The following is a 27,605-nucleotide window of genomic DNA, read 5'->3' as shown; positions in this document are numbered from 1 at the left end:
TTGCATAACATGAAACGAAAATAACCTTGAATTCATTCCATAACAAATTATTTTATACCATAGATTCACTAACAGTTGGATTTAATACGCTATGAGATATTCGCTAACTAATTTTACAAACATTTGTAATACGATTTAGTACTGTATATACCAATGCTTGCTGTTATGATCTTTATTCACTCCAAGCAAGGTTTAATTTTCTGTGGCATGTCATTTAAGGGTAAATGTCAGGCTTGTAAAATGACGTCATAGCTTCCCTCGCGCAATAGGGTAATATAAAGGTCGTCTTTGAGATGAATGATATCAATCGAAACACACATTATTTTATACACCTAAATTCAATTGCTCCATATTAAATCTGTGCATAGTTCTTAGACTGAATAAATTTTTAATAATATTTTTTTTGTAATGAATCATTTTTTCATCTCGTCTGCCCGTGAACACGGTTGCTGCAAAGTAATCGAAACGTCGGGAGTTTGTAGTTAAAATAATACAAATTCGTAGCACATACAAAACTAATCTCGTGTTTAGTTTTTAATGGTTTGTTATAAGTCTGAATTTCTAAAGAAATATCAGTATATTTTCCTTCTTGGACGTGTTGGTTATGAAGTTGGTGATACAGTGAATCTAGACTCAATAATATTGTGCTATTATACGAATGTTGATTATTCACGTCTGACGTGGAAGTGTGGGCGTATCAGCGTTCGCTATTCCAGAATTTACAACTTGGTGATAACTTTGAAGTTGCAAACTGGATTTTCCCCTTGGATAACCTTGGTTATGTCACGTAATGGATTTTTATGACAGTTATATATAACGATAATATATTTGCGAAAAGCATCTAGTATTGTATTAGGTTATTGTATTAAAAAGCGACAAGCTACAAATTTTAAGTGTATGTTCCGGTAAAGACTTATGGAAATAAAATAAAGTGATTTTCGAACAAATCTTTCGTTACTTTTCACATTGAATATATAGTTTAAAATAAATAATTTGAAATTGCGTGTTTCGATGGACATAAATTAAAAAAGTAATTTTTCATGTGGCTTTCCTTAAAAGTAGTAGAATAGAAATAACAATATCATAAAAAAATTATTTAATTACATAATCAAATAGTCATATATAAAATTATAAACAAGTATCTTAATTAGAAACAAATATATTAATTCCAGCACTTACTCTCTCTTACACAGTATAATTAAGTTCTTTATTTTTTCATAATATTATCAAAATGTTCATTACTCTCTTGGTCTTATTCTAAAAAAATCTTATTGGCACTTTCATATAAAAATCTCGCTTAAAAATATTGTAATTTGATGAAAATACATCCAACAAGTCAAGAAATTTGCAAATACACATGAACATTGTGAGACACCTAGGATGAGAAGTATAAAATTAAGACATTGTTTCTTCCTTACATTAAACAAGGACGGAATATGGGTTTAACGTACATATAAAATGTTATCTTTGCAGTTAATTTCTTACACATGAGTTTAGAAAACTAATATAAAGCAAAATAAATAATGTTGTAAAACAAATATTAAATTTGGAATGAAAATTTAAGATGATCTTACTACGAACACAAACACACAAGATGTTAACGAAAAAAGTACACTCAGTATTGGTTTCTCGGCGCCATTTCCGCAGACCATTCTCCTGGAAGCGACTGACAGCTTCTTATTCTGGAGTAAAGCGTGTACTGATTCTATTTCCCACCTCAGCATCGCGCCTGGTTCTCTGGAGAATAGAACTGTGTAGAGCTGAGCTGGTCTTCCATTGGATGCCTCTTGACAGAAGTTAAGGACGAGGTGATCGTTCACGGCCTTTAAAACCTGAACTGTTCCGTCGAACTGTTGGTAGTTAGGTCTTATAGTTAATGTTCCTAAAATAAAACAATCCTTTTATTAAAATGAGTCATTTTCATAGAAAAACCGATAATGCTTGAAGTCAATGTATCGCTTGGTCAGCTTTCCTTTCAAAATTTGTAGTCTACTAAACTGCTATATACTTTATTTTGAAACCTTTAAAATAAACTAAATTAAATTATTTGAATGTAATCAAATAGATTAATCATGTAATACAAATTAATATTTTTCTCACAACATACATATAAATATTATCAACAACTTTTTTTTATTTGTCATTTTATATGAATGAAATAGTTAAAACACTTAGTTTATTTAGTATTTGTATGTTCATTAAGCATTTGTATGTTGTGAAATAATGTCTAAGAAAGATGAATTTAACTTCTCACCGTTCTGTCCGTGGAACACTTGCCAATATCCCGCGGAATCGTTCCTAAAGTACATGGCGTATTCAATAGTCTGACCAGCTTCGTCCCACAGAAGTCGCAGATTTCTGAACTCCTGATGAAAGCGAGCCGTCATGTGCTGGACGTGGTGAGGCGGATTCTCTGTGTTCGGCTAAAAAACATTTCTTTTACATAAATTGATATTTTTGTTTCAAAGCTTGCTAAGAACTTTTCTCTATCACAGGTCAATTAAATAACTAAACGTTTTCTATATATACATTTATCGATTGCGTTTGGGTTTACTTTGTAGTGGCAGAAACTCTTGCGTTCATGTGCATTAAATTGAATTGAATTTATATCATTATTCTGTCGGAGAGCTGATTGTGTGAGCAATAGTGAATGCTTCAAGCGTTTGTATATTACACTATATAAGAATATAATTTTGGAAAGTAATAATGAACACAAATAGCGATTTATGAAATGTCAAAAAATAGTAAGTTAAATAAATATTCTATTTACTAAATAAGTTTTAAGAAAATTAAAAATGATCGATATCTTTGTAAAGGTTGTTTTATTACAAACGATAGGTTTATTTAATCTTATAAAATATCATAACGTAATACATATATGAGAGCTGACATAATTTTTTTTTGAAAGTTTTATAATTGAGTCTTTTCATTCATTTTATTTCTATTTAATATATAAATCTTGGTGAATAAAAAGTGTTTGGTACTTTTCCACACCCGGTTCCTATATAGAAGTGTCGCTATTTACTTTCGACATATTAGCAGAGAATTTTTTTTGGTAAGATCTTTTAATCTTCTCTTAATTCTCGTTAACAATTTTAGGTCATTCAGATTGACCTACCCAATGATAGTTGAACATGACTCAACCTAATTTACGTGGGCCAAAGATGTTGGACATAAATCATTATATAGATACAGAATGATTCATCTGTTAAAATAGCATCTAAAATAATATATCGATTTGGGAAACAAGTTTATTATTTATTATAAAAAGCCATTGTGGAGTAATTATTGATAAGAATTAAAGTTGAAGTTTTCTATAAATTTGATGTTCAATATTTGTTTGACAAATGTTACGTTGTGGAAATTTTCGCTCATCCTGTAATATATAACATAAATGGGATTTATATATGTATATACATATTGATATATTAAATGAGAATCATTGACCACTTGTCATAGTAATCGGAAGTTTAAATTCTCAGTAAACTAGCTTTTTATTTTTGGTGTTCAAGAAAAAATAATATAGATAGGTAGGTACTATCTGTTAATTTGGATCTAGTTTTAGATTGGATCTAGTGAATTAAAAATTACACATACACCAAAATAAATCACAGCGAATTTATCGTACCATGCAACTGGAAGGAAACGAGGGTCGACGAAGGGAGATAACCGGATAATTCAAATCACTTTAGCAACCATGCTGGGAAACGGGGAAATCCCTTAATAAACTAACTGGGTCATTTTCACACATTTCGTGAGCAATTACTTCATTAATACAGACACATTTACAACTTGTACTAACATTTTCTTTATTGAAATTTAAAATGAAAGACAATTGGCAAGGACGTTCTATAACAGACGGTAATAATTTAAGGTTACGCTCAACAAACTGTTTCTACAAACAAGTGGACATCTGTTATGCAATACAATTCTCAATTGAAACCTCGTTTCGTATTGTATGGACCTAGTTACGGAATCATGCAGGTCTTGAACTATTAAGAATTATCTGGAATGTTTCTTTTACAGATACTTTCAAAAAAATATTATATCCACTTAAATATAATGATATAATAATGAGATAAATTGTAAATGAGATTATTCATCGAGGCCTTAGTTAAAATACTTCCAGATAAAATATTTTGTCCAATGAAATTATTATAAAATAGGAAAAGCGTATTAATTTCTGACATGTCATTGTTTTTTTTTATGTATATATAAATACTGTCTGTTTTAATTGTTATGGTAATGACAAAACGATGAGATGTATCATGTGTATTAAAAACTTATCTCTATAATGTACTGGCTGCATACATACGATATTTTTTTTACTCGGTGTCTATATTACAATATATTTATAACTTGTAACTTATGAACCGATAATAGATAGTGATCTCTTTCTCAGGAAAATTGCGATAATCATTTATTTATACATTATATTTTTGCTAAGAGTATAATTTAATAGAAATTTAAAATTAATTCACAGTGTACACATACCCCAAAGGTAGATACAGGCATGTCTTCTGTCTCCCATATCGTTATTCTTGGACAGCTTTTATAAATCTTAACACCCTCGTTACTCAAATGCATGTAGAGTTCAACAGCCTCCCATTTCCCGCTAATATTTCTAATGTCGATATCATCGTAGTCGTGACTATTTTCACACCTCACCGGTATTTCGGTTTTGTTAGAAATATCTTCAGCAATCGCGTTCATTAAAATGCAAAACGTAATAAAAAATCGCAACAACACAAAACCCATAGCCATAGCGTTTCACAAACTAATATAGAATTCAAACACACATATTTTCGTTAAAATTATATAGATTTAACATACAAAATAACATTAGCTGGTTTTAAAAATAGCACGTTTAAGCGGTAGCCGACAACTGACAGTGGCAGCGCTGTTCGCGGACGGTCCTGACTCACATCACTATCTTATTTGACCCCTAGTCATACAATCGCACAGAGGTTCCACTCATCACAAAAATTGTCTCTGAAGGTAATAATTGAAGGGTCAAAAGGTTGTGGAGACAATCGTCAATTAAATTTAATGACACCTCGGCACGCGTATTAAAATAATATCAACTTAATAACTGTCCGGTATGACTTGTCAGCGTTTAGATAGAAGATGTTGCAAATTCTTATTTATTTAGAATTTGATGTCAAAGTAAACTGTACTATATAAAGTAAGAATCTCGCCTGAAATGGCCTTCGTTCTTGTAAACATTTATCTTATGTATCTACCGTTGGTCATTATAATGACACTAGTTGTTTACAAATTATTTATTTATACTATGTTCGCGTCAACATAAATAATTAAGTGATTATATGCCTAGTACTCTGTGAAGGGTACTCAGTTTAATAATGTTTAAACAATTACGGGCACACATTAAAGTTTTACGTGTATTTTAAGTGTATATTAAAATTAAGATTGTTATTTAAAAATATTAGTTTATTAACAAATATGTATCAACATATTGCGATGATTGCACTATTAGAGGAACAAGGTATATTAAAATTCTAAATAGGTCTTGTAGGGAGTCTGTATAAGAATATCTGTATCAAATGAAAAAAAAAACAAAATTAATTCCGAGTATGAAGAATATTTTCGAGCGATATATAAAAATACACCTTACAGTCTTCATTAAAGAAGGATCAAAGAAATTAATACCTCCATGACAATATTAATATATAATTATAAATCAACGATATTTGAATCGGTTAAACTTGTTTAATATAAAAAAAAAAATAGATATAAGTTGCTATAAATATTAAATACATATAATTATATATATGGATGTTCAAACATAGCTCTAATTTTCCATTTTCTTGTAAAATAATGTATTTAATTGACATATCTGTATATATTTAAGTCTGTAAACTTTAAACTGGAGTTCGTCGCTACGATCAAGATGTGATCGGGAATTCCTAATTGTTCCTATTACAAAAATTTCTATTGATTGAACCACATAGATATAAAGCTACTAACACCAGTGACTCCGCTCTAACACAACTGAAACCGTAATTGTTTAGAGCATTACTTTTTTATACATTCGATCTTTTTACAAAAACATTTTTCTGAAAGACAACCAAATTTTAATTTTATTTATCGGTTATTTCGAAAGTATAGTCTAAACGAGTCAGACAAAGACTAATAATAAATAACAGCCAGTAGATAGTATTATAATACAGACCGTTTATATTTGTAATCAATTATAATAATGTATAAAGTAAATCCACGAAGTAATAAAATTATTACAACGTATTTGTCTAACAAAGCAGTGATATAACAACTGCACGTTTGCATATTGTTTCAATCTATTTAAAAATGATGACATCATATTTGTTTGTTTAAATATCATATATGTAATGCGATATACTTGTATTGGAGCGTATATATTTTCACACAGGTAAATATATAGATCTTTGTCTCCATATTCACACATATAAATCATATTAAACTTATGTCCAGTAAATCGAGAAGAAGATATGTATAACGCTTATTTTGTTCAGGTTTAAATTTTTTACACTTTACAATTGTTTTATGTATTTTATTTAATAAAAACAATCAACTCACTTGATCAGCTGGTTCGGATATGTGTATGACGATACATGTCCTGTCGTAATCCACTCTGGCATCACCAGCGAGATGCTGGATAAATTCCACTCCGTACCACATACCGGTCAGGCTGTCCACCCAGATACCGTTCTGCGGAGATCGGTTAACACAGTATCCCTCGTTGTACTTCATGAATGGCATCTCATATGTGCTGACTCCTTGGCCGTAGGACTGGCCACTGTAGCCTTGACCATAACCATAGCTTTGATCCGATCCGTAGCTAGGCGTCGTGTAACCTGATTGATAGTTGATATTCGATCCAGCTGAGTTATATGGATAAGGGGTTACAGTCGAGTATGCGGAGTTATAGTTGGGATACCTAGTAGCTTCCGGGAATGAGGCAACATCACTGCCATAGCTTGTTTTGTAGGGAAACTGATTTTCGTTGTACAGACTGGCTACTGTTGTGTATGTGGGGTACTGATTTGTTTCACCATATCTCTGTTGGCTAGCTCCGTTTGCCAGGGTAAATAAAATCTGTAGTACAAATATTCGGTTCATCTTCTATGGCGTTGAATGCAGCGTGTTTAGGTCGCGTGGTAGGTGGCGGGTGATAACGTGTTACTGCACCAACTACTTCAAGAGTGGGATGTAAATTAATCAAGCTTAATTGATACATCCAGCCGTTTCCAAAGTTAAACAACTCGAAAATATGACGTTCAGAGTATATGACGTATATGATAAATATTATTTTACATATATTATACTTTGTATCACTTGTTTTGTTTAAAAAATAATGGTGACATATCAAAAGGGACGGACAGATGAATTAATAATAAAATAATCACTTAAATTTATGATTTTATCGTTTACACTATATATAACAAGTATGAACTATATAAAGCTATGAATTGTAGTTAATATTAGTTAAATATTGTTATTATTATTTTTATGTCTTGCCTTGTCATACTTTTTTTTTTAAACTCTACAGGCTTGGAAAAAAAAGAAACATTTTTTTGGACGTGGAATTGTTTCTGAAGAAAAGAATGAAAAAATTGGAGAAAAAAGATAATATGGAATTAAGGATAATTGAAAAGGAATAAACTTTAATAGTCGTTTCTTTGGTTACAGAGCAACGGGAGTTTAGTTTCTTTTAGTTTAGTTTCTTGAAAAAAAAACCTTACAGACAGAAATTGTCTTATAAAACGATTTTTTTGTTCATAACAAGATAAATAAAGATAGAAAAGTTTTGTTTCGAATTCACTGTACTACCCACATGTGATGGAAAATCAAGTATTTGTTGTTTAACCTCAGTAGCAACAGTTGAAGGAAAACTATATGCTATACCAGAGGAGGTTCAATCTGTGGGTCATCACAAGAAATTGATAAAAACTGTAGTCTGCAACAAAGTTCCTACTCTTAGCCTGAAGAAAAGATACTAGACACAAAGAGTCTGGATATCTATAGTAGGAGACCTAAAGAAAACCTATTTATATGAGGAGGAAAACCTGTAATTTGAAGACCAGTATTTGGAGGAAGTAAAAGTAAAAACTGCGGCCGCACAGGATACAGAAACAGGTGTATTAGAGAAATTATTTGCAAAAACTAGTTCAGAACACACAGGAATGTAAAGAACAAAATCTGAAACAAATCACTGAGAATGAAACTAATATATTTTCGGATATACTACTCGGATTTTATTATTTTAAAACTACATAATCCCGACGGGCAGACGAGATGTGAATGTCTGTCAGTTGGTCCTTGTTATTTATCACCTACCGCCATCGATTTCTTTATTTTCTGGCGTACCGCTCTGGATGCCGGCAGAATGCGCTCACGGTGTCACGAGGTCCTGCGGTGTGGTCAGGAACATAGGGTTTTTTATTTTTAAGGAGGGGGTCCCAGGTGTTGGATAGATTCCAGCCATCTTCTCTATTGTAATTTGGATGTTTTTTTAATTTCAATAGCCTCGCGGATTAACCTCGGTATGTATCTGTCTTCACGAGCGAGGATTTGCGGCACTCCAGAAAATTAAGAAATCAATAGCGGTAGGAGATAAATAACAAGTACCAACTGAGAGACATTCACATCTCGTCTGCCCGTGATCACGGCTGCTGAAAAGTAACCAAAACGTCGGGATTATGTAGTTTTAAAATAATAAAATCCGCGTAGTATATCCGAAATATATTAGTTTCATTTAAATGAATAATACTCGCGAAAGTCTTAGATCTCATTAAATCACTGAGAAGTTTGCGATTGAAAAAATTACTAGCAGAAATCCTAATGCAAGTCGGTGGATTGACATTTTCGACAAAAAATGCATACGCTTCGGTATAACAGAAGATGAAAATAAAATTTAAGCACTCAGATTGATCATGGACAAGTGCTGTATAGATTGGTACAATTCGATGATTATAAAATATACCATAGATTCAGAATGGAAAAAATGGAGAGACAGGTTTTGTAAAACATTTACGAAAAAACGGTTGAACCAAACTAGTTTTGATTTATGTCTCAAATATAAAGTTGGTTTGTTGGTGGATTATGCCATAAAAAAACAAAAAATGTTATTAGAAACGAGAAATTCAATTGATACAGGTATTCTGATAGATTTAATTGCGGTGGGTCTGCGAGAACACGTACAAAATAGGATTGACGGAGAGACATTAAAAGACACAGTAGATATTTTTAAAGAAGTGAGAAAATTTGAACATTTGGTAAATAAAAAATATTCATATTACAGAAAATATTCAGGAAATTCAAAAAGAAACAATAACAATAATACAAACAAGGGAAAAAGCACATGTAAAATTTGTGAAAACTTAAATAAAGGAATTCGCGCCCCCCCCCCCCCCCGAGTCCGCTTGTTGGTATAGAACAAAAGAAGAGGAGAAACCAACTAAAAACATTAGACATGTAAAACATTCTGTTATAGAAGCCAAATCACACGAAACTGAACGAAAAAAACTAATAGTGACACCATTAATAAACATTAAACTACTAATAATTGATGCTTTGGAAATTTAGGGAATGTATGATTCCGGATCAAATGTTGTACTAATAAATGAACCTTTTAAAACTAAACGGAAAAAGAAACATTTTGAGTGAAGCAAGGTTAGTGAAAATTAATAGTGTCAAAAATGCGAGTGGTTTGACAAACTTAAAAATTAAAATATTTGAAATAGAAAAGAATGTTGAAGTGTACATTATACTTGAACAAAATTTCAAATTTGATTTCTCGATTGGATTAGGCGTAATAAAAAGGTTCAAGTTAATTCAAAATGAAAATTTAGAAATCACACTGAAATATAATTTGGAAACAGAAACAGTAAAGGAAATCGTTACAAATAAAAATCAGGTACAATAGAAAAGACAATAAACAATAACGAAGTGGAAGAATTTTCTACAGATATAATAACTAATGCTAAAAAAAAAGGGATAGAAAGTTAAAATATAAAAGAATTTAGGATTAATTTTAATGAACATGTGCATGAGGACCAATTCAAAATGAAAACTAATTATCTAAATTGTTATCAAAAATCAGAAATAGATAAATAAACTTATTAATAAATTTAGTTCAGTTTTCGCAAAGAGTAAATATGTTTTGGGAACCGTTAAAGGATATGAAGCTAGAATAGCCTTACTAGTAGACCAATATTTTTAACCAATAGTTTAGATGTTCAGTAGATGCTAAAAGAGAAATAGAAGAACGAATAGAAAACTTTTTGCCGTGAATTTCATCGACGATGTTTATAATATTCAGTCAAACCTTTCGTCAACATATTATTCATCTAACACAGCTATTGGAAGTAATAAACACTGAAGAATTTAGATTAAAATTCCAAAAGTGCCGTTTTGCATCAGACTCTGTAAAATACCTCGGTCACATAATTGAGTATAATTTAATAGATAAACCAATTAAAGATAATCTCATTTCCATGAGAAATGTTCCTGCTCCAAAGACACAGAAGAACGTAAGACAATTTCTAGGGAAAATATTTTTTACAATGAATACATACCAAGGAGTGCAATAATATTTTTAGGTAGTAGAGCCTAGCTGTAATCAAGTAACTACTGATCGAACATGGGCTGGCTCGACCGAGGAAGTATCACAGAAGATCAGCGTGAAGTAGCCTTTAATTTATTAAGGAAAAATCAACCATTGATTTAGTCTCATCAATACCAAAAAGTATTTGGGAAAATAAAAAATCTCCTATGCTAGCAACCAGTGCTTTCTATTTTGATATATATCAAAAGTACACGGATGCATCTATAGAGGGTGTTGGAGCCATTTCAAAGAATGATACAAAAGAAAAACCAGTGGCTTACTCTTCTAAAAAAACTTAGTGGATGTCAAAAGCAGCAAAAAGCAAAATACTTGGAATGCCTAGCTATAAAAGAAGCTCTGCGATACTGGCAGTATTGGTTGATAGGCAAATCACTTACAGTTTATTCGGATCATACACCATTAGAAAACTTTAATTTGAAATCAAGACCCCGATGAAGATCATTTTTATTAAACTAGTCAACAATGTATCAGAAACAGATGAAATAGATATACTGCTCACAGATCAATATCCAGGTATTAATGCAAAAGAATTCAAGAAATTTCTAAAAGACAAACAAATTCCTATAGTATTTACAGTGAACTCGCCTTTCTCTAATGGTTTGAATGAGAGGCTAAATCAGAGACTAGTCAATAAAATTAGGTGCAAAATTAATGAAGAGGGAAATAAGAGAGCCTGGACAACAATAGCGCGTGAATGTGTGAGTTAATATAGCCAGACTATTCACTTCGTAATTGGTTTTCCACCAAGTTATCTTTTATATGGTATATATGTCAGAGTTTTACCTAAGGAATGAAAGAGAGAAAATATACATATTAACTGGATCAGAGACAGGACTATAGCACTTGAGAATACAATAAAATCAAATAACTATAACAAAACAATATTCGACGAAAATAGGGGATGGCATGAATTCAACGTCGGAGATATGGTGTATGTGGTAAATGGTAATAAGCTAAGTAGAAAAAAAATAGAACTGAGAATTGGACCTTTCCGGATCATTGAACAGGTTTCGAAATCGATTTATAGGATTGACACAGGACAGAAGGGAATGGAATCAATTTTTTTCTATATCACAAAACTTATTCCAATAGCAATGATACAAGGAAAAACAAGAGTTGAAGAAGGAGTGTTCGAGGAAGAAAATTTATCCTTGAAAATTTTCTTCCTCGAACATTTTTTTCAAGTGGGATTGTTTCTTAAGAGAAGAATAAAAAAAAATGGAGAATAAAGATAAGATGAAATTAAGGATCATTGAAAAGGAATAAATTTTAAAAGACGTTTCTTTGGTTACAGAGCAACGTGAGTTTAGATTCTTTTGGTTTGGTTTCTTCGAAAAAAGTCCGTAAAGACAGAAATTGTCATATATATATATATATATATATATATATATATATATATATATATATATGACAAGAGATAAAGCCGGATAAATATGGTAAAACTATTAAGGTGTTGAAATTAATTCGTAGCGTTTGATGAGATATGGCGGGATTATTACAGTGCTCTGTTTTTACCTTCAGAAACAAATTGAACAGCTGTTATTAGGGACTAATTTTACGACGCATCTTATTTTTAATTGTTAATAACAACAAGTGGCAGCTATCTAGTTACGTCGAAGTTTATACCAAATAAAGTGTTTTTGCGAGGATTTTACATTATTTAAATATAAACAAAAGTGGTTCAGAAAGTCATCGGATTGTAGTAGACGTTTACGGTGAACATGCTTTAGCTGAGCAATCGCGACGGAAATGGTTTCTACGTTTTAATAGTAGTGATTTTGATTTAGACGACAAGGAACGACCTGGACAGACAAAAAATTTGAGGATAAAGAATTGGAAGATTTAGTCGAAGAAAATTCACATCAAACACTTCAAGAGTTTTCTACATTTTTGAAAATTGATTCATCCACGACAGGAATATATAATCCACGATAGGAATATATAATATAATAGGAAACGCCTAAAAATTTTGATAATTATCCAAAAGGAAGGGAATTGGGTGCCATATGAATTAAAACCGAGAGACATAGAAAGACCTTTTATTACCTGTGAACTACTTACTGCTTCCATGGTACAAAAGAAAAAGTTTTCTATATCGTTAAAAGTTTTTACTGGCGATGAAAAATAGATTTATTACGACAGTCCGAAACGCAGAAGATCATGGATTAAGCCCGAACAACCATCATCATCAGTGGCAAAACGCAATATTCATGGATCAAAGTTCCTCCTTTGTATTTGGTGGGAAAAACAAGGTGTATTTTATTATGAATTGTTAAATCCCAATGAAACTATCGCTGGGATCGCTATCGGTTACAATTGATGCGTTTGAGTCATGCATTGGAGGAAAAATGGCCGGAATGGAGCAAAAGACATGATAAAGTTATTTTGCTGCACGACATTGCTCGACCCTCACGTGGCGAAACCAGTGAAAACATACCTGGAAACATTGAAATGTGAGGTTTTAACCCACCCGCCTTATTCTCCGGATATCGCCCATTCGGATTATCACTTGTTTCGCTTAATGGCTCTTGGTTTATCAGGGAAAAATAACATCTTATGATGATTGCCAAAATTGTCTTCATTCATGTCATTGATTGTCTCCAAGGAGGAAGAGTATTTTCGACGCGGTATTCGACAGTTACCTGAAAAATGGGAAAAACTAGTGACAAGCGTTGTGCAGTATTTTCAGTAAGGTAATTTTTTATTTTCATTTCAAATAAATCGTTATTTTTTAATAAAAAAAAGCGCTACGAATTGATTCCAACACCTAATATATTTATCAAATATGAGGCAAAATGATTGTAATATTCAATACATATTTTTTATTTATAACACTTCGACTGGTTTCTTATCTAAGAAGCTCATCTGAGCATTTATTATTGAATTAAGTAAACAATGAAGGAGTAACTTTATTTTCTATTATGTATATGTCGTTCTTAGGTCAATGGTTACTGTTATGTCGTGTTTTTCTTGACATATTTGAAGATGTGAGTTACTTTTTACCTATTAGTTATCAAACGGATAAACAGATTCAAATATTACGTATTGTGAAATTTATTCGTTGGGGGCAAGTTTTCAGACATAAACAATCTCAGATCGTAGACGTATTAGTTGCGTTCAATAGTCTTTTTTATTTATACCAGGAAAATGAGAAAAATATTGTTTCTTTTAGAAGGTCTGTTCTTCATAAGAACTTAACTTTATTAAGTCTTTGAAATAGTAAAATGTCACTTACATCGCTTTGCTTGGAACGTGTGAGCCCCTTAGCGAGATTTTAACAAAAGTGTGATATTATTTCTCACCGAGTGTGTAAATTGTTATAAAAATACCAATACTCAAATATATTAAACCAAATATTGTGTTTTATTATTTTAATGATTTTCAATTTTTTTTTCCAAGAAAATAAAACTATTTTCGCAGTTTCTATTGTAATATATATATTCTTTCTTTTAGCTAACTTAAAATAAAATAAAATTGTTTTTGATTTATTTAACGATTTTTTTTTTTACAAGTAAATACAAAAAAATATATTTAATGTTAATTTCCGACACTGACTTAAAAGATACGTGTCTTTTTAGCATTTATTAAAATGCAGATAAAAGATTTACAAAGATGGATATGAACTGTATTTAATATCATAATTTATATTTTACCAAGGCCGGCAAAGCATCCCAAACATCCTTTATTTTGCAGACGTCCGTGGGCGATGGTAACTGCTTCCCATCAGGTAGGCCATCAGCTCGTTCACCCCTTTGGACATAAATAAAAAAATCAGCTAAACGAATTTCTGTAATTAAAAACGTATTGGTCTCATAACATCTATTCTAGAACCAGCGACTTGTAGGTTTAATAATATTTAAATTATTTTAATATTCAAAACGAGTCGTTGGTATAAGAATCATCAACAGCATATAAAGTCGTCGTTTGAATTATATACATCACTGATATTGAACGTATGTACAATAGAGGTGTTACGTAATATATAAAATGCACATAATATATATAGGTATGTAATAAATATTCTCAAAGCATTCGTTACTAAGTAATACTAATACAAACTATGTTAGGAAATAAATAACATGTTTATAGTTTTGGATAAGCTATAGAATAATATTTTAGTTAGTACTTGAATTAAAATTTAAGTAAGAAATTTAATATGTAAATTCGTTGAAATGAACAGAGCTTGAACCCGTAACCTCGAGAATATTGCGTTTCAGTTGCTTTCCCAAATAAACTATCGTGCCTTTACTCGAGTCGGAGTTATCTAGTTTCAATCCCGCTAGTCTTGATGAAGTTTAATTCTATATTATTATTAAAATCTTATTTATTATTAATAATAATATAGCAGCTTAAACCCTTTCCTGGGTAAGTCGCAAGTATTACTTTCATAAATATCTACAGTTGTTCATTAATTATGAAAAGTTCTATGAATAATCCAACACATCCAATAGATTTTTGAACCACAAATTTGATATTCGGTTTAATTTTTTTTTTTTTAATTCAAGTGACATTTATTCATTATCATCAATATTTTAATGAAACATGTAAAAATTGACGAATTTTGTATTAAACGTAATTTTTATTTATGAAAACGTCATAATTTATAAATACGTCACATTGTTCATAGTTCATGCAATAATAAAATGTACTTGTATATTATTCAATTAATAAATAAATAAACCAACACAACATTTTTATTGAATAAATATTTAAGACGATAATAGAAATGTAGAGAAGAATTTATATAAGTATGTGAATATTATTGGACATAATATTGAACCGCTAAAAGAACTATTTATTAAAAATTAACTTTCATATCAATTTATATAAAACAAACCTAATCTTGTAAGCGGATGACGTAAATGGGCTAAGTAGTCACGTTCTAACAGTTACACCGGACGAAAAACAAATTAAACTATTGACTTTGGTTATAATTGCTGGGTTAATTAGAACAATCTTCTCATGGTTCCTGTCTCTCCTGGGTGACCCCGTCTAGGATCTCGGATCAAAAGTCACCACATCCGCCCAAACAACATCGTTAAGTTCATTTTGTACGTTAATTTCTCACGGAATATTAATTAAGGCAACGTTATGAGTGACAAAATGTAATAAAGAAAGCGCCTGCGAAAAAAAAATCATTGTACCAGCATCCTTAATATAAACAAAATGGGATAAAATGTCAGAATAGCCGTCAATGAATATAAGTTTGGCGCGCAAAAACTACTGAACGCATATTTATCAAATTCAAAAATGTATGCATTATAAAAGAACCTAGAATTAAAACCTTTCAATTTAGAAGTATGTATTCCTAATATATTTTTTTTTTGTCAAGGGAACGACGAGACTTATGGGTGGGAGCTGTATATCAGTTGTCCTTGACCTAAGTTAGAACTACTAAGTTCTAAATAACTATACATACTGGCACGATATGAGCGTGTAAAATGAAAATTTGATGAAAAAATTTATCATGCATCAAATATTTTATTTCTAATTATTGTTGTTTCATAAAATGTTTTTCCAAAATTATTTGGAACAGGTCCCGGGACCACTGAAAACAGAATTAAGATAAATTCAAAAATTTGTCTTTGAAATGTAATAACATGTTAAAATGTTTTCTTGACTACAGACAATGAAGTCTAATTGCCAAAAACTGTACTTATGAAGAATATTACGTGATAACTTACAATTTAAATCTTTATATTCCTAAGCATACCTAAAAACTAAACTCCTTTAAAAATATATGCGAAAAATAATTATTTAAACTTATATTTATTAAAAATTCCTTACTTCTGGAATGCGGCGTTCTGGAAACTCGATGAATTAAACACTCTAAACATTTATCCGTCACATCGATACTAATATCATGAACGGACACCTGGAATGCGATATTCCAGAAGTTGTAGATTCCGCTCTTGTCGATGAAATTTTACTCTACATGTTCCGTTTGCTTTCGATGCAAATATTTAGAACATTCTCGCTTTGACGCTAACATTAAAGAAATGTTGATATTATTGGATTGTCGAAATAATACAAATATTCTTAAATAAAATAATTTATTTCTTTAATATGTTTTTATTTATATAATATACTGACAAAAAATGTTGATACTATTACTAGTATATGTGAACTAATAGCGACAGCTGTTCCACAGACAGCTGAATATCTGTACACGTTGGGTAGCTCAAATTTATAGAACTCCCTCTGGTATTGATACCACTCCCATTTCTGGACTCTCGATGGTGATCTTCGTAATATTAGTGTAAATATACCACCATTACCTAACTCTGCGCAATGATTGAGAACCAGTGTGTCTGGAGTGACCTTCAACAGCCGAATTACATCTGGATGACGAGGTGGATCATCTGGATGCCAAACATCTGTAAATAAAACTGAATTTAAACTTTTCTTACTGTAAAAACTTAATTAATTACTGCATTAATTTATTTCTTTTAAGTTATGAGTTAGATGCGTGAAATGATGCTGAGAAAAATGTTTTATGTCAACCGTTGATACAAAAATACCTCTTAATGGTATTAAGCTGACGTAATAATATATGATACTTCATTCTTTATAAGACGTAGAAAGTACCAATTCCTCTGGACATTAACTGTCTTTCTCCAGGAAGCAGTCGCTCTGCGGTCCAAAGACCTGGCTCCTCAGAATAATATAAATAAATTTGCTCTAGACTGTGACCATCTTCATCCCACAGAACTCTGATACGTTTTTCATCCAAAGAATCCCTTTTCGCCCTCCGTTTTAAACGTATATCAAGCCAAGATCCAGCCATCTTGTCTCCAGACCAAGGATTGCTTTTAGACGAGCGCCAATTCTGATCTGAAAAGTTTTTTCTCTGGAACTGATAAGGAAACTCATTAGCAATAAAGAAAACAATCACTGGTAATTATAAGTGTGAAATACACTCACAGACCAATCAAGCCAATTGTCTTCAAGTTCATTATTTGCGTCGGTTATGTAAAGAGACACGCATCCGACTTCATTAGGCTTATTCGTCATATCTGGGTTATGTTGAGCGTAGCCTACACCGTACCACACCCCGAACACGTCGTCTATGTTGACCCTATGGGACCAACGTACGGTGTCCCCACATATACCTTCGACCTTACTCGCGGAGATCAGTACTAGATAAAACACGAGCTGTACAAGCTGGACGAACATGATGACACTTGGGATAACACAGAGAATGTGGGACAAGGCGTCGGTCGCGGCCAACTCGCATTTAATTAGCAAATTAGTTCAGGTTGCTGTTATTGTACATTGTGGCGTAATACACAGTCACAGGAATTAATTATACTTAACACATTCAAAGAAGTATCTACTTAATGTATCTTTTAAATGAAACTAATATATTTCGGATATACTACGCGAATTTTATTGTTTTAAAACTACATAATCCCACATCTCGTCTGCCCGTGAACACGGTTGCTGAAAAGTGGCCAAAATGTATGTATGTAGTTTTAAAATAATAAAATTCGGGTAGTATATCCGTAATATATTAGTTTCATTTAAATGAATAAAACTCGCGAAAGTCTTACATCTCATTAATGTATCTTTTTATACGAATGTTTATAAATAGAACTCCCTATTTAAATAAAATACGTTCAAAGGAACTGTTTAACTTGATACATCATACAAGTAGTTTATATTCTTAATAACACATTTCGATTCGCTGAACAAACTTATCTCGATTCTATTTTCATTTCTTGTTTGATTCTAATATTCATGTATACTTAAAATATTTCGTATATAAATTAAAAGCAAAGAATTTTACCTATTGGACTGTGTACATAATTTGTAACGAGAAATAATAAAAAAGTACTAATAAGTTTTACGTATGGTATTGAAATATTTTGAAATAGTTTCTTTATGATTACTTAATTTTTTTTCAGACTTAACATAAGATTATTTTAAATTAAAAAAACTAGCAACCTTTGTTTTACCAAGTAACTTGACAATGAGTTTGAATGAAACTAATATTTTTCGGATATGCTACGCGTGCTTTTCTCAATGAGTTTTTACGTTTTCAAATTTTATTCTTTTTCTTCGTCAGCATTGATGTTATTGAGTACTAAGGTTATGTTTGTACTCAAAAGTCAAATACACACAAATTTTTAGGCGAACTTTAACCACAGGACTCTTTGTAAATTTTCTAAATATAGCTTTCCAATTAGTTGTGAACAATTAAACAATCTGGCACAAAAATATTAATAACAAATCAAAGCAACTGCTCATTTCAGTTTGACCGCGGTTAGGTAGAAATTACAAATAAAATGTTGTAAGTTTTTCATCAAATAAGTTACAATTTAAGTAGTGGCAGTGTTATTTAAATGAATCAAAGATTAAACCGTGTCCTAAATTTCATACAATGACCATGAGTTAATTTAATAATGAAACTGTTGTGTGGAGTTATGAAGAATCAATTTTATTTCACAGGCCCATATTATCTATAACAAACCGTATATTTCTTAGTCCATGGATAAAGTAAGATTGATTCTTTAATAATCAATGTCGAGTCCTGGTTGTTGGATGTATATAAATGGCAGTCATAAATTACTACTACTACATTTATTTTAAATTGATTTAATATAAATATAAAAATGCCGACATTATTTAAGAGGTTCCATGCAATGGTAAAGTACACCTCCGTTTATTAAGCTCATAAAAAATCTATTCGAAACGTAGTGTTTTGATGTAATGTCTGGTGTCTTAACCACGATTATATCTTTTTCAAGGCCTCGGTTTCTCTGAAATATACCGTGGAATAAATTTTTCATTCTATACAATACAATATTTCCGATTCATTATAACAACATTTTCATAAAAAAAGATGAAGTTAATTTTAAGATGTCGTTTTTAATAACATTTTGTAAATGTAATGATAATGGATACTATAGTGTCATAACAAATGAAACATAAGCTATAAAAAGATATTTTATTACAATATAAGAATAATATTATGGTTGTTTTAAAAAACATTTATTAAATATAAATAATCTATTTAATAAATTATGCTTAGTAAATACTTCGTTATCACAAATGTAATTTTGAAAATATTAGTAAGAAACATAAAATCAATGAACCAGACAGTTTGACGCTAACAGCTGAACTTTCACAGACTCGTTTCAGAGAGGATGTTGACAGGTTCTTTATGGAAAAAATATTATGGATGCTGGTAAGATCTCCCGGTGTCAATTGATTCTCGTTCCTCGCAAGCACAACGCTGTACAGTTGCGAATGAGGCAACCTCATGCAAAAGTTGAGTACCAAATGGTTATGAGATACTTTTAAAACTTGGATCACACCACCGAAGAAGCGATACATTTTGTCCACAGCTGAAAAATTGCCTTTTATTAGTCGCGTAATGGTTATTGAAGGGGTAAATGTAAACCTCTTGGACGTAACATTTGTCGTTGCTACTCAAATGGAATATTTAAAATACATATCTCAAGCCAGCAAAAAGTTTAATTCCTTTATTTAAGTATGTATTTGAATGTTCGAATATTTAAAATAAAGATCATTGACATCATAAAAATGAGAATAAATTTTAATACATTCGATTTTCCAAGTCTTTATGGAAAATCGCTTATATCTTAGGATAGCGAAAATATAACAGGAACGGAATTAGACGCTAAACTCGATATTATTACATTTTCGTTTAAAAAAATTGAATCTGGAATACTTAACTCTTTTAAATACTATAAAAATAAAAATTAATTGAAAAACAATCGTTTTTATATATTATTAAATTTGATTTAACTCACATCCATAGGGCACGTCCGTAGGCCAAAACCCTTTGTGGGAAGTGTTCACTTTAATATGATAATCGTCTTTCCATAGTCCTTCGTGCCATTCTAAAACAAAGTGTCTAATTCTATACGGTTCCGGAGAATTGTATGGTCTGCTTGCTAATTGGTACGGAGAATTTGTCATCTGCTGGTATGGTGTCGGAGGAGTAGGCTACAAAAGGTGAATAAGGTTATACGAGTATAATCAAGAATTGTTCAATGATATGTTTTTTTGGTTAGTATATGATCCAATAGGACAAAGAGATATATTGAATCTAGGGTCCCCTTTAGAGTATGAAATGTACTCCTCTCTTTTGAACACTAATAATGAGAACGTTAAATTATTATAGACTATCATAATCACTATCCCAGTGCCATAAAACTTACAAGATTATGGTTTAATAGACCACCACTAACGTAGTCCTCAAATTTTCTTATTTGTACTGTGGGACAATACGGATTATATTCAGTATAAGTTCCGTTATCATTATGGTAAATATACTCTTTTATATACCACAACCCCAAAATAGCTTCTTCGTCGAAATCCTCAACTGGATGCAGATTCGCACAGAACTTAACGTCCGAAAGATTAACCGAAGATGCGAAAATTAATATTAAAAATATGAACATTTTAACCCAATTTGGTTGCAATAACATGCGCAATTAGCCTGTAAGTTGTGAGGTTGAAGTCAAACGGTTAATTGGAGAATCTCCAGAACTATGGGCGATTATTGTAACACAGGCACACTTCACACTCTTAACCTGTTAATTGACTCACCGACCCCGCATCCTGACGTGTCACCTCTAATGAGATGTTAATATAGAAGGTTATCAGTGTCATATTGTGATTTAAACGACTTTTTAAGGAATAAAGTTTTTTTCAATAAACAAAGAAGCATAATTGTTAACAAGATAAAAAAGCAACAACGAACATCAATTATTTATTATTGGAATGATCTCGTGTAATAATTATATGTATATTCTATATTTGTTACTATAAAAGTAACAAAAGAAACAATGTCTCACTCCTGCGTCAAAAGTAGCACTTTTGTTTTAAATCACGAAGATTACTTTCGAAATCGTTCAAGTGGATATATAATTTCAGAATAGTAATAGTCTTAAAAGTCTTGACAAAGAAATGTTTTATTTATGAAAATAACAACTCACCTGAATATAAAGTTCCTTTATGTCAATATAGAAACATTCGTTTGTATGTTCTATTTTATACTCCCCTTTAGTATGAGGTATTTTTTCAACGCCATACCAGATACCGGTTATTTGATCCAAATCGATTTCACCGAAATATGGTGAGAGATCGTCACAGTACTTGTGGTTTTCGAAATAATAATTATTTTGTCCGTAACATTGGATATATCCTACACAGAACACTGATAGAATGAAATAGAGATGATCCATTGCTACAAAGCCGGGTAACCCGGATAAAATCGGATAAAGATTCGGATAAACAGCACTGGGGGTACCAGGCGACTATACGCTGTTGGAGGTGTCGGCCAGATTAACAAACGGATTTGGCAGATGAAGTGCCCGGGACATGTGGGCGGAGTTTGGAGCCACGCTCAATTGAAGTTCTCCTCTCGTAATTTGCTAGTTAGACGGGAATACTTCCTTCATAAACATAATTAACCGTTCAAATCCCCACCACACAGTTATCATTGAAGGTTTAAATAGGACGCTGCTATAAAAAATCTATATTATAAATGATATTTCTGGTTTAAACATTCAAAAGTTAAAAGAGAATTTTCTTTAATGAAACACACACTTACATTATAGAACAGTGCTTTATTGTAATTGTCTTCAAAACCCGACCCGATTCAAGAATTTTCTCAAGTCATCGAAATTTCCCGTAACGAAAGCTTTCCTCGGCATACTTAGATACTAGGAACACATGAACATCAGAATATGGGGTATGAAAAATCAATATCAGACAATGACGTCACTCGATCACACAGAAACACGTCCATCGATCGGCTGCGATTAGACTTGTGGTGATGGCTTTATTGATCGCGGGTGCTGTGTGTGAGTGAGGTGAGAACATCCGATTAAAGGAAAGAGATGCAGCATATTTATATTATAAAAAAGGACAACTAAGCTTTAAATTCAAACATCGTATAAGGTACACATATGAAGGTAATGCCTAGCATATAATTAAACTGTTCGTATTATCATTATCCTTAGTAGACATTTAAGATGGAGGCTATGACGTAGATGCAGCCATTGGACTCTACGAATGACGTCATGCGCAGAATTTTCGCACCATTCTGGTAGTACTAAGGCAGCAGAGGTCCAAAATGCGCAAAATACTTAATGAACATATTAAGTAGAAAACACTGCTGACTTTGAGATACAAAAGTACGTCTAAGAATGATACTACACTTGTTTAGTGACCATAACTATACCAACGTTATAATAATAAACATGGTATTATATAATGATATCTAAAACTTTCACGAGTATTCATTTAAATAAAACTAATATTTTTGGATGTACAACGGGTTTTTTTTTTTGCATAAAGGATTTACTTTGCTGCAAAGTAACTGAAACGTCGGGAGATTGTAGTTTTTAATAATAAAAAAAACGAGTAGTAGGTACATACGAAAATATTACTTTCGTATAAATATAATATTTTAAAGTTTTACTGAGTATCCAAAAAATGTGGGTAAGCAATCAAATACTTGCTATAGCAAAGTATTATAAGATATAACAATTATTATAAGAAAAATAGTTAATTTACGAAAAATTTATGAAATTCACAAGAAATATAACAGCAGAATTATTTTTTTTCCTTAATACGGTATAGCGTACAAAAAAGTATTTGCCTAGTCTAAGTAACCTTAGAAAAAATCTCGCTTAAATTTTTCTTCACTAGTGGAAAAATACAACCTCATTAATTGAGAGTTACGTGGGAGTAAGGCTATACTCTGTCAACTGTGTAGTTGTGTGCTTATATATTCATTTATAAATATTAACGATATTATGCAAAATAAATATTTGCCCTAACTACTGAGTCCATAGAAAATACCAACATTCATATAAACTAAGACACTCTTTGTGTACGTTAACAGAATATATTGTATATTAATAAATTATAATTTACATTTCATTCTGTTTTAATCTATACAACTGTCAGGTCGTAAATAAAATGTATATTTTTCTTAGTTTAATATTTTACATCTATATTTTTAAAAACTGATAACTAAATATATAGAAGAAAATTAAAAAAAAAAAAACAAATTATACATGAGTCAAAAAAGTATAAGTCATTAAGTTTTCGTAAAAGTAATTTTATAAATGTATATATTTTTTTTTATTCAGCCAACATGACGTTGTGTATAAATCTTCAAATAATTTCAACTTCCATCTAACGAGTAACATAACGCTCTAGATAGTTGACGTTTAGAGAATCTATATTTTGGACTATGTTACCCTGTTAACTACTGGTACCTTAGTATCTAGGCGTTACTTGTTGGAACCTGCGTACCTAATCTTAGTTTGTGTTAGACACACTCACAACCATAAAAGGTACACACCCACAGAAACGTCCACACACGCGAACAAAACTTATTCGGACCTACCGTTTCATTTACATCGCTGTTAAATTTATTACAAGCGTATAAGAAAGAACTAACGTAAAATATAAATTATTTTTTTCTTTTTTCTATTAATTTTAAAGTAGTATAATCAAGATCTACGATTCGTCAGTTTTGATTAAACAAAAGAAAACGAAGGAATAAATTTCATTTAAATGAAACTAACATATTTCGGATATACTACGCGGATTTTATTATTTTAAAACATCTCGTCAGCCCGTGATCACGGTTGCTGAAAAGTAACCGAAACGTCGGGATTATATAGTTTTAAAATTATAAAATCCGCGTAGTATATCCGAAATATATTAGTTTCATTTAAATGAATAAAACTCGCGAAAGTCTCTGATCTCATTTAATAAATTTCATCTCACAAATTCAATGCTAAATTATTTTAATAAAACTTCTGTTAAATAAGGCGCTATTTTCAAATATAGTAGTAGTAACTGACAGTTATTTTTAATGCCAATCTTTTTTTATTTCGTTAAGTTCCTTGTAGCGAATACGTAGATATCATGCTACGTACGAGCTACGCCGGCCGAACCTTCGTAGCGCTACGAGTTTTGATTTTCATGGTGACGTAACACCCTAACTACGAATGTACCAGGGTAACATAAAATGTCAGGAGCACAACGACGCTAAGCCCCGGCGTCGGGCGCCGTCAGCCCGCGTAAGCTAGTGTAACATAATAGGATAACAGAATGGCGAATAGGTGGAAATAGTGCGCTCCACTATCATGGGGTGGAAGGGTGAGGGTAGCGAACGACACACATAAGTATAAGGTAGAACATATATCGTAGTAGTGAGAAGATAGAGAGCAAATTTTCTAATGCTCAGCTCGATAAATTTTATTAATCATTGGTAAGGAGTTAAGGAATAATTATACATATCGTTCAAGCTTAATCGGAAAATTGTATGAAGTTACTTATTTTTGTTGCCGAAATATAAACACGACTGTTGGTTAAAAAAAGGTGCGTTCGCAAAAAAAAAAATTATTAATTTGCTACAGCAGACACCGCTTTAAAGTACATTCCCAAAATTTCATATTAGCATATTGCGTAAGGGTGAATTGTGAATTCGGATCCCTTTGTGTTCATGGTGTCCTGGTACAAGGGGTCACGAACAGACAATGGCACACAAGGGACACGTGCCTCTTAGGGGTAATTTCAGGCAAGAAGTTTAACGAAAGGCTAATTAAATAATACCAAATATAATTGCAAAATCAAAGAAACGCTTACTTATTGTCCTATATTAAACTTATTAAAGTAATTTTTATTCCTTCATTTAAATTTAAAAAATCAAACACGAATAGTAATTTCAATTTTATTTATTATTATTATAATTTTTTTTCTTAGCTATTTTATTCATATTATGTTTGTGTTGCGATATTTATTTACCTTTATTCTTAAAATATAAAAAAAAACAGGCCGAACCATAAATTGTATTCGTCACAAGAAAGCACTAATTCTGAACCTTTGGCATTTAAGCTTGACCTTTAAGATTACTCTCAGTAGGGGTGACAAGGCTGCTTCAGAGGTCGATTGTACCAGGGTGACATGAACGAAAGAATATATACCCTGCCACCAGCAGACGAGACGGCAAAATAATTTAAGTAGGGAAAATGACGCACACTGAAATCTCGTTGAAATACTCGTTTGTAGATGTGAAACATTGTAATACTACGTGATGTGATTATACATGTATATGACTATCTTTTAAGACGATTTTAATATAGTATACAGTAAAATAAGACACCCACATATTGTATTAGTTTAGGAAAATTATATTTTAGTCTCACGTGATGTCTTTCGATACAACTAATCAATTCACAGAAAACCTAATTTGAATTCAATAAAAAACAATTCTTTCACTAATATTCGTAAAATATAATTAATTGGTCATGTTTAGAAATTCGCCATTTTGAATTTAGAATGACGTCACATAGCACGTCATCTCAGCTATGGTTACAACTATAACTTACAAGTTATTATAAGTTCGTTCACTTCAACGTATTGTGGGTAGCTACTGTTAAAGACTTGGCTAATAGCAATATTATAGCAATTTGAAGATTTATTTATAATAAAATAAATAAAAACCTCAACAAAAACATAATATAACTTACTTTTGATAATAATATTAGATTAAAATTGTATAATACAGAAACTTAAATGTCACTTCAGAGAAAAAGCAAAAGAAGAATGAATATCTTTTTTTTTTAATTTTTACTTAAAATAATTAGTTACTAAATAAAGGAAATTAGTTTCACTTATATTTTTAAGATATATCACAAATGCGGACATATTCTGGATCATATAATAGTATAACAACAATAACTTAAAATACTTAAAACAATTTTTAAAACCTATACTAGTAAACTACATCTATACTAATATTATAAAGCTGCAAGGTTTGTTTGTTTGAACGCTCTCATATTAGGAATTACTAGTTATTATAAAACTATACTTTACAACAACTACATTTTGTAATTGTTACTATAGTGAAATTGATTTACTATAAAAAAACATTCTATTCTAGATGAATTGCGAATGTCTTTAAGTCTAGACTCTTCCAAACAGATTTGTAAGGAGTTTAATGTTTTATTTATAACTTGGATAAATTTCGCATTTTCATGACTTTATTATATAATTAATTTCTTTTGTAAATACGAAATTAGTTAAAGAAGTATTGAAAACTAAACTAAGAATTGTACTTAAGGCACTGGCAGTGGTCATGCGGAGCTATTACTAGGGTTTCTTGCTATGTGACGGTAAAAATATTCAAAGGCTTTCAATATTTTCAAGAGGTTTCACTTAAATAGATTTGTAGTCCAGAAATAGTTAATCGCATTACGGTACTATTAGAAAATATATTGGTTGTAAATGAATGAATTATGCTGTTTGATATAAAAAAATACATTTTTCGAAATATATACATAAGTACATAAATATCTTTAAATATATAGATAAATAGTATAATCAACAAAATCTCACACAATAATATCTATAACACTACGTGTACATATCTTAAGCACAACATTTCCTTGTAAATTTCCGCAGTGTAAATTGTAAAACTAAGTCCGATCCGCTCCGCCCTAGCCCGCCCAAAGGCGCTGTATAGGGCGGCAACAATTTTCCACGGGCGGTACAATTACCAGGATATCAGGAGTTCCGAGGAGTTTTCAAGTTATTTGTATACGTCTGTGTTATATGGCTTCTATACCACAAGCACACGTGCCTGTGTGAACTCACGCATGCGCGCTTAATGTCGTAGCAGTCTCCTGTACCGCAGCTACAATTTGGAAAAGTTAAAGTCTATATATAGCCTTCTGTATATACATAACATTCTATTATTACTTTCGAGGGCATTCTTACATACTATTTTTTATTGATTGTAAGATTCTTTATTGAAATAAAGCACCGTGTTTTATGGAGACATAAAGGATACGTTAAAAGATATTAACTTGTAATTTACTTTAATTATTATTCTTCAAATGACGTCTCCGCTGACGTAGCTGCATATATACATTTAATTTTACGTAATGCTAAAGGTTCCATGGCATTTCACGTTCGC

The 27,605-nt window shown here is 31.3% G+C and overlaps 3 protein-coding genes across 6 annotated transcripts; all 3 read right to left on the bottom strand.

Moving 5' to 3' along the window:
• Positions 1 to 1,081: 1,081 nt before the first annotated feature.
• On the bottom strand, positions 1,082 to 7,205 carry LOC116766932 (uncharacterized). Its single transcript, XM_032657082.2, has 3 exons — positions 6,577 to 7,205; positions 2,255 to 2,423; positions 1,082 to 1,882 (listed from the first exon to the last, which is right to left on the bottom strand). The coding sequence occupies exons 1-3, from the start codon at positions 7,117 to 7,119 to the stop codon at positions 1,560 to 1,562; spliced, it is 1,035 nt and encodes a 344-aa protein (XP_032512973.2). The 5' UTR covers positions 7,120 to 7,205; the 3' UTR covers positions 1,082 to 1,559.
• A 9,458-nt stretch (positions 7,206 to 16,663) lies between these two features.
• On the bottom strand, positions 16,664 to 18,007 carry LOC116765818 (uncharacterized). Its single transcript, XM_032655411.2, has 3 exons — positions 17,552 to 18,007; positions 17,216 to 17,483; positions 16,664 to 17,004 (listed from the first exon to the last, which is right to left on the bottom strand). The coding sequence occupies exons 1-3, from the start codon at positions 17,801 to 17,803 to the stop codon at positions 16,700 to 16,702; spliced, it is 825 nt and encodes a 274-aa protein (XP_032511302.1). The 5' UTR covers positions 17,804 to 18,007; the 3' UTR covers positions 16,664 to 16,699.
• Positions 18,008 to 19,563: 1,556 nt separating this feature from the next.
• On the bottom strand, positions 19,564 to 22,416 carry LOC116767237 (uncharacterized). Of its 4 annotated transcripts, none has more exons than XM_032657509.2 (4): positions 22,215 to 22,416; positions 21,598 to 22,137; positions 20,407 to 20,602; positions 19,564 to 19,977 (listed from the first exon to the last, which is right to left on the bottom strand). In XM_032657509.2, the coding sequence occupies exons 2-4, from the start codon at positions 21,844 to 21,846 to the stop codon at positions 19,676 to 19,678; spliced, it is 747 nt and encodes a 248-aa protein (XP_032513400.2). In that variant the 5' UTR covers positions 21,847 to 22,137; positions 22,215 to 22,416; the 3' UTR covers positions 19,564 to 19,675. The 4 variants fall into 4 exon arrangements, with proteins under 4 accessions (XP_032513400.2, XP_032513383.2, XP_032513391.2 ...); XM_032657492.2 differs by having other exon boundaries at positions 21,598 to 22,126; XM_032657500.2 differs by having other exon boundaries at positions 21,598 to 22,123.
• Between the last annotated feature and the right edge of the window lie 5,189 nt (positions 22,417 to 27,605).

The sequence above is a fragment of the Danaus plexippus genome (assembly GCF_018135715.1).
Source record: "Danaus plexippus chromosome 3 unlocalized genomic scaffold, MEX_DaPlex mxdp_25, whole genome shotgun sequence".
NCBI lineage: Eukaryota > Metazoa > Arthropoda > Insecta > Lepidoptera > Nymphalidae > Danaus > Danaus plexippus.
This window is presented reverse-complemented; position numbering and strand designations above follow the sequence as displayed.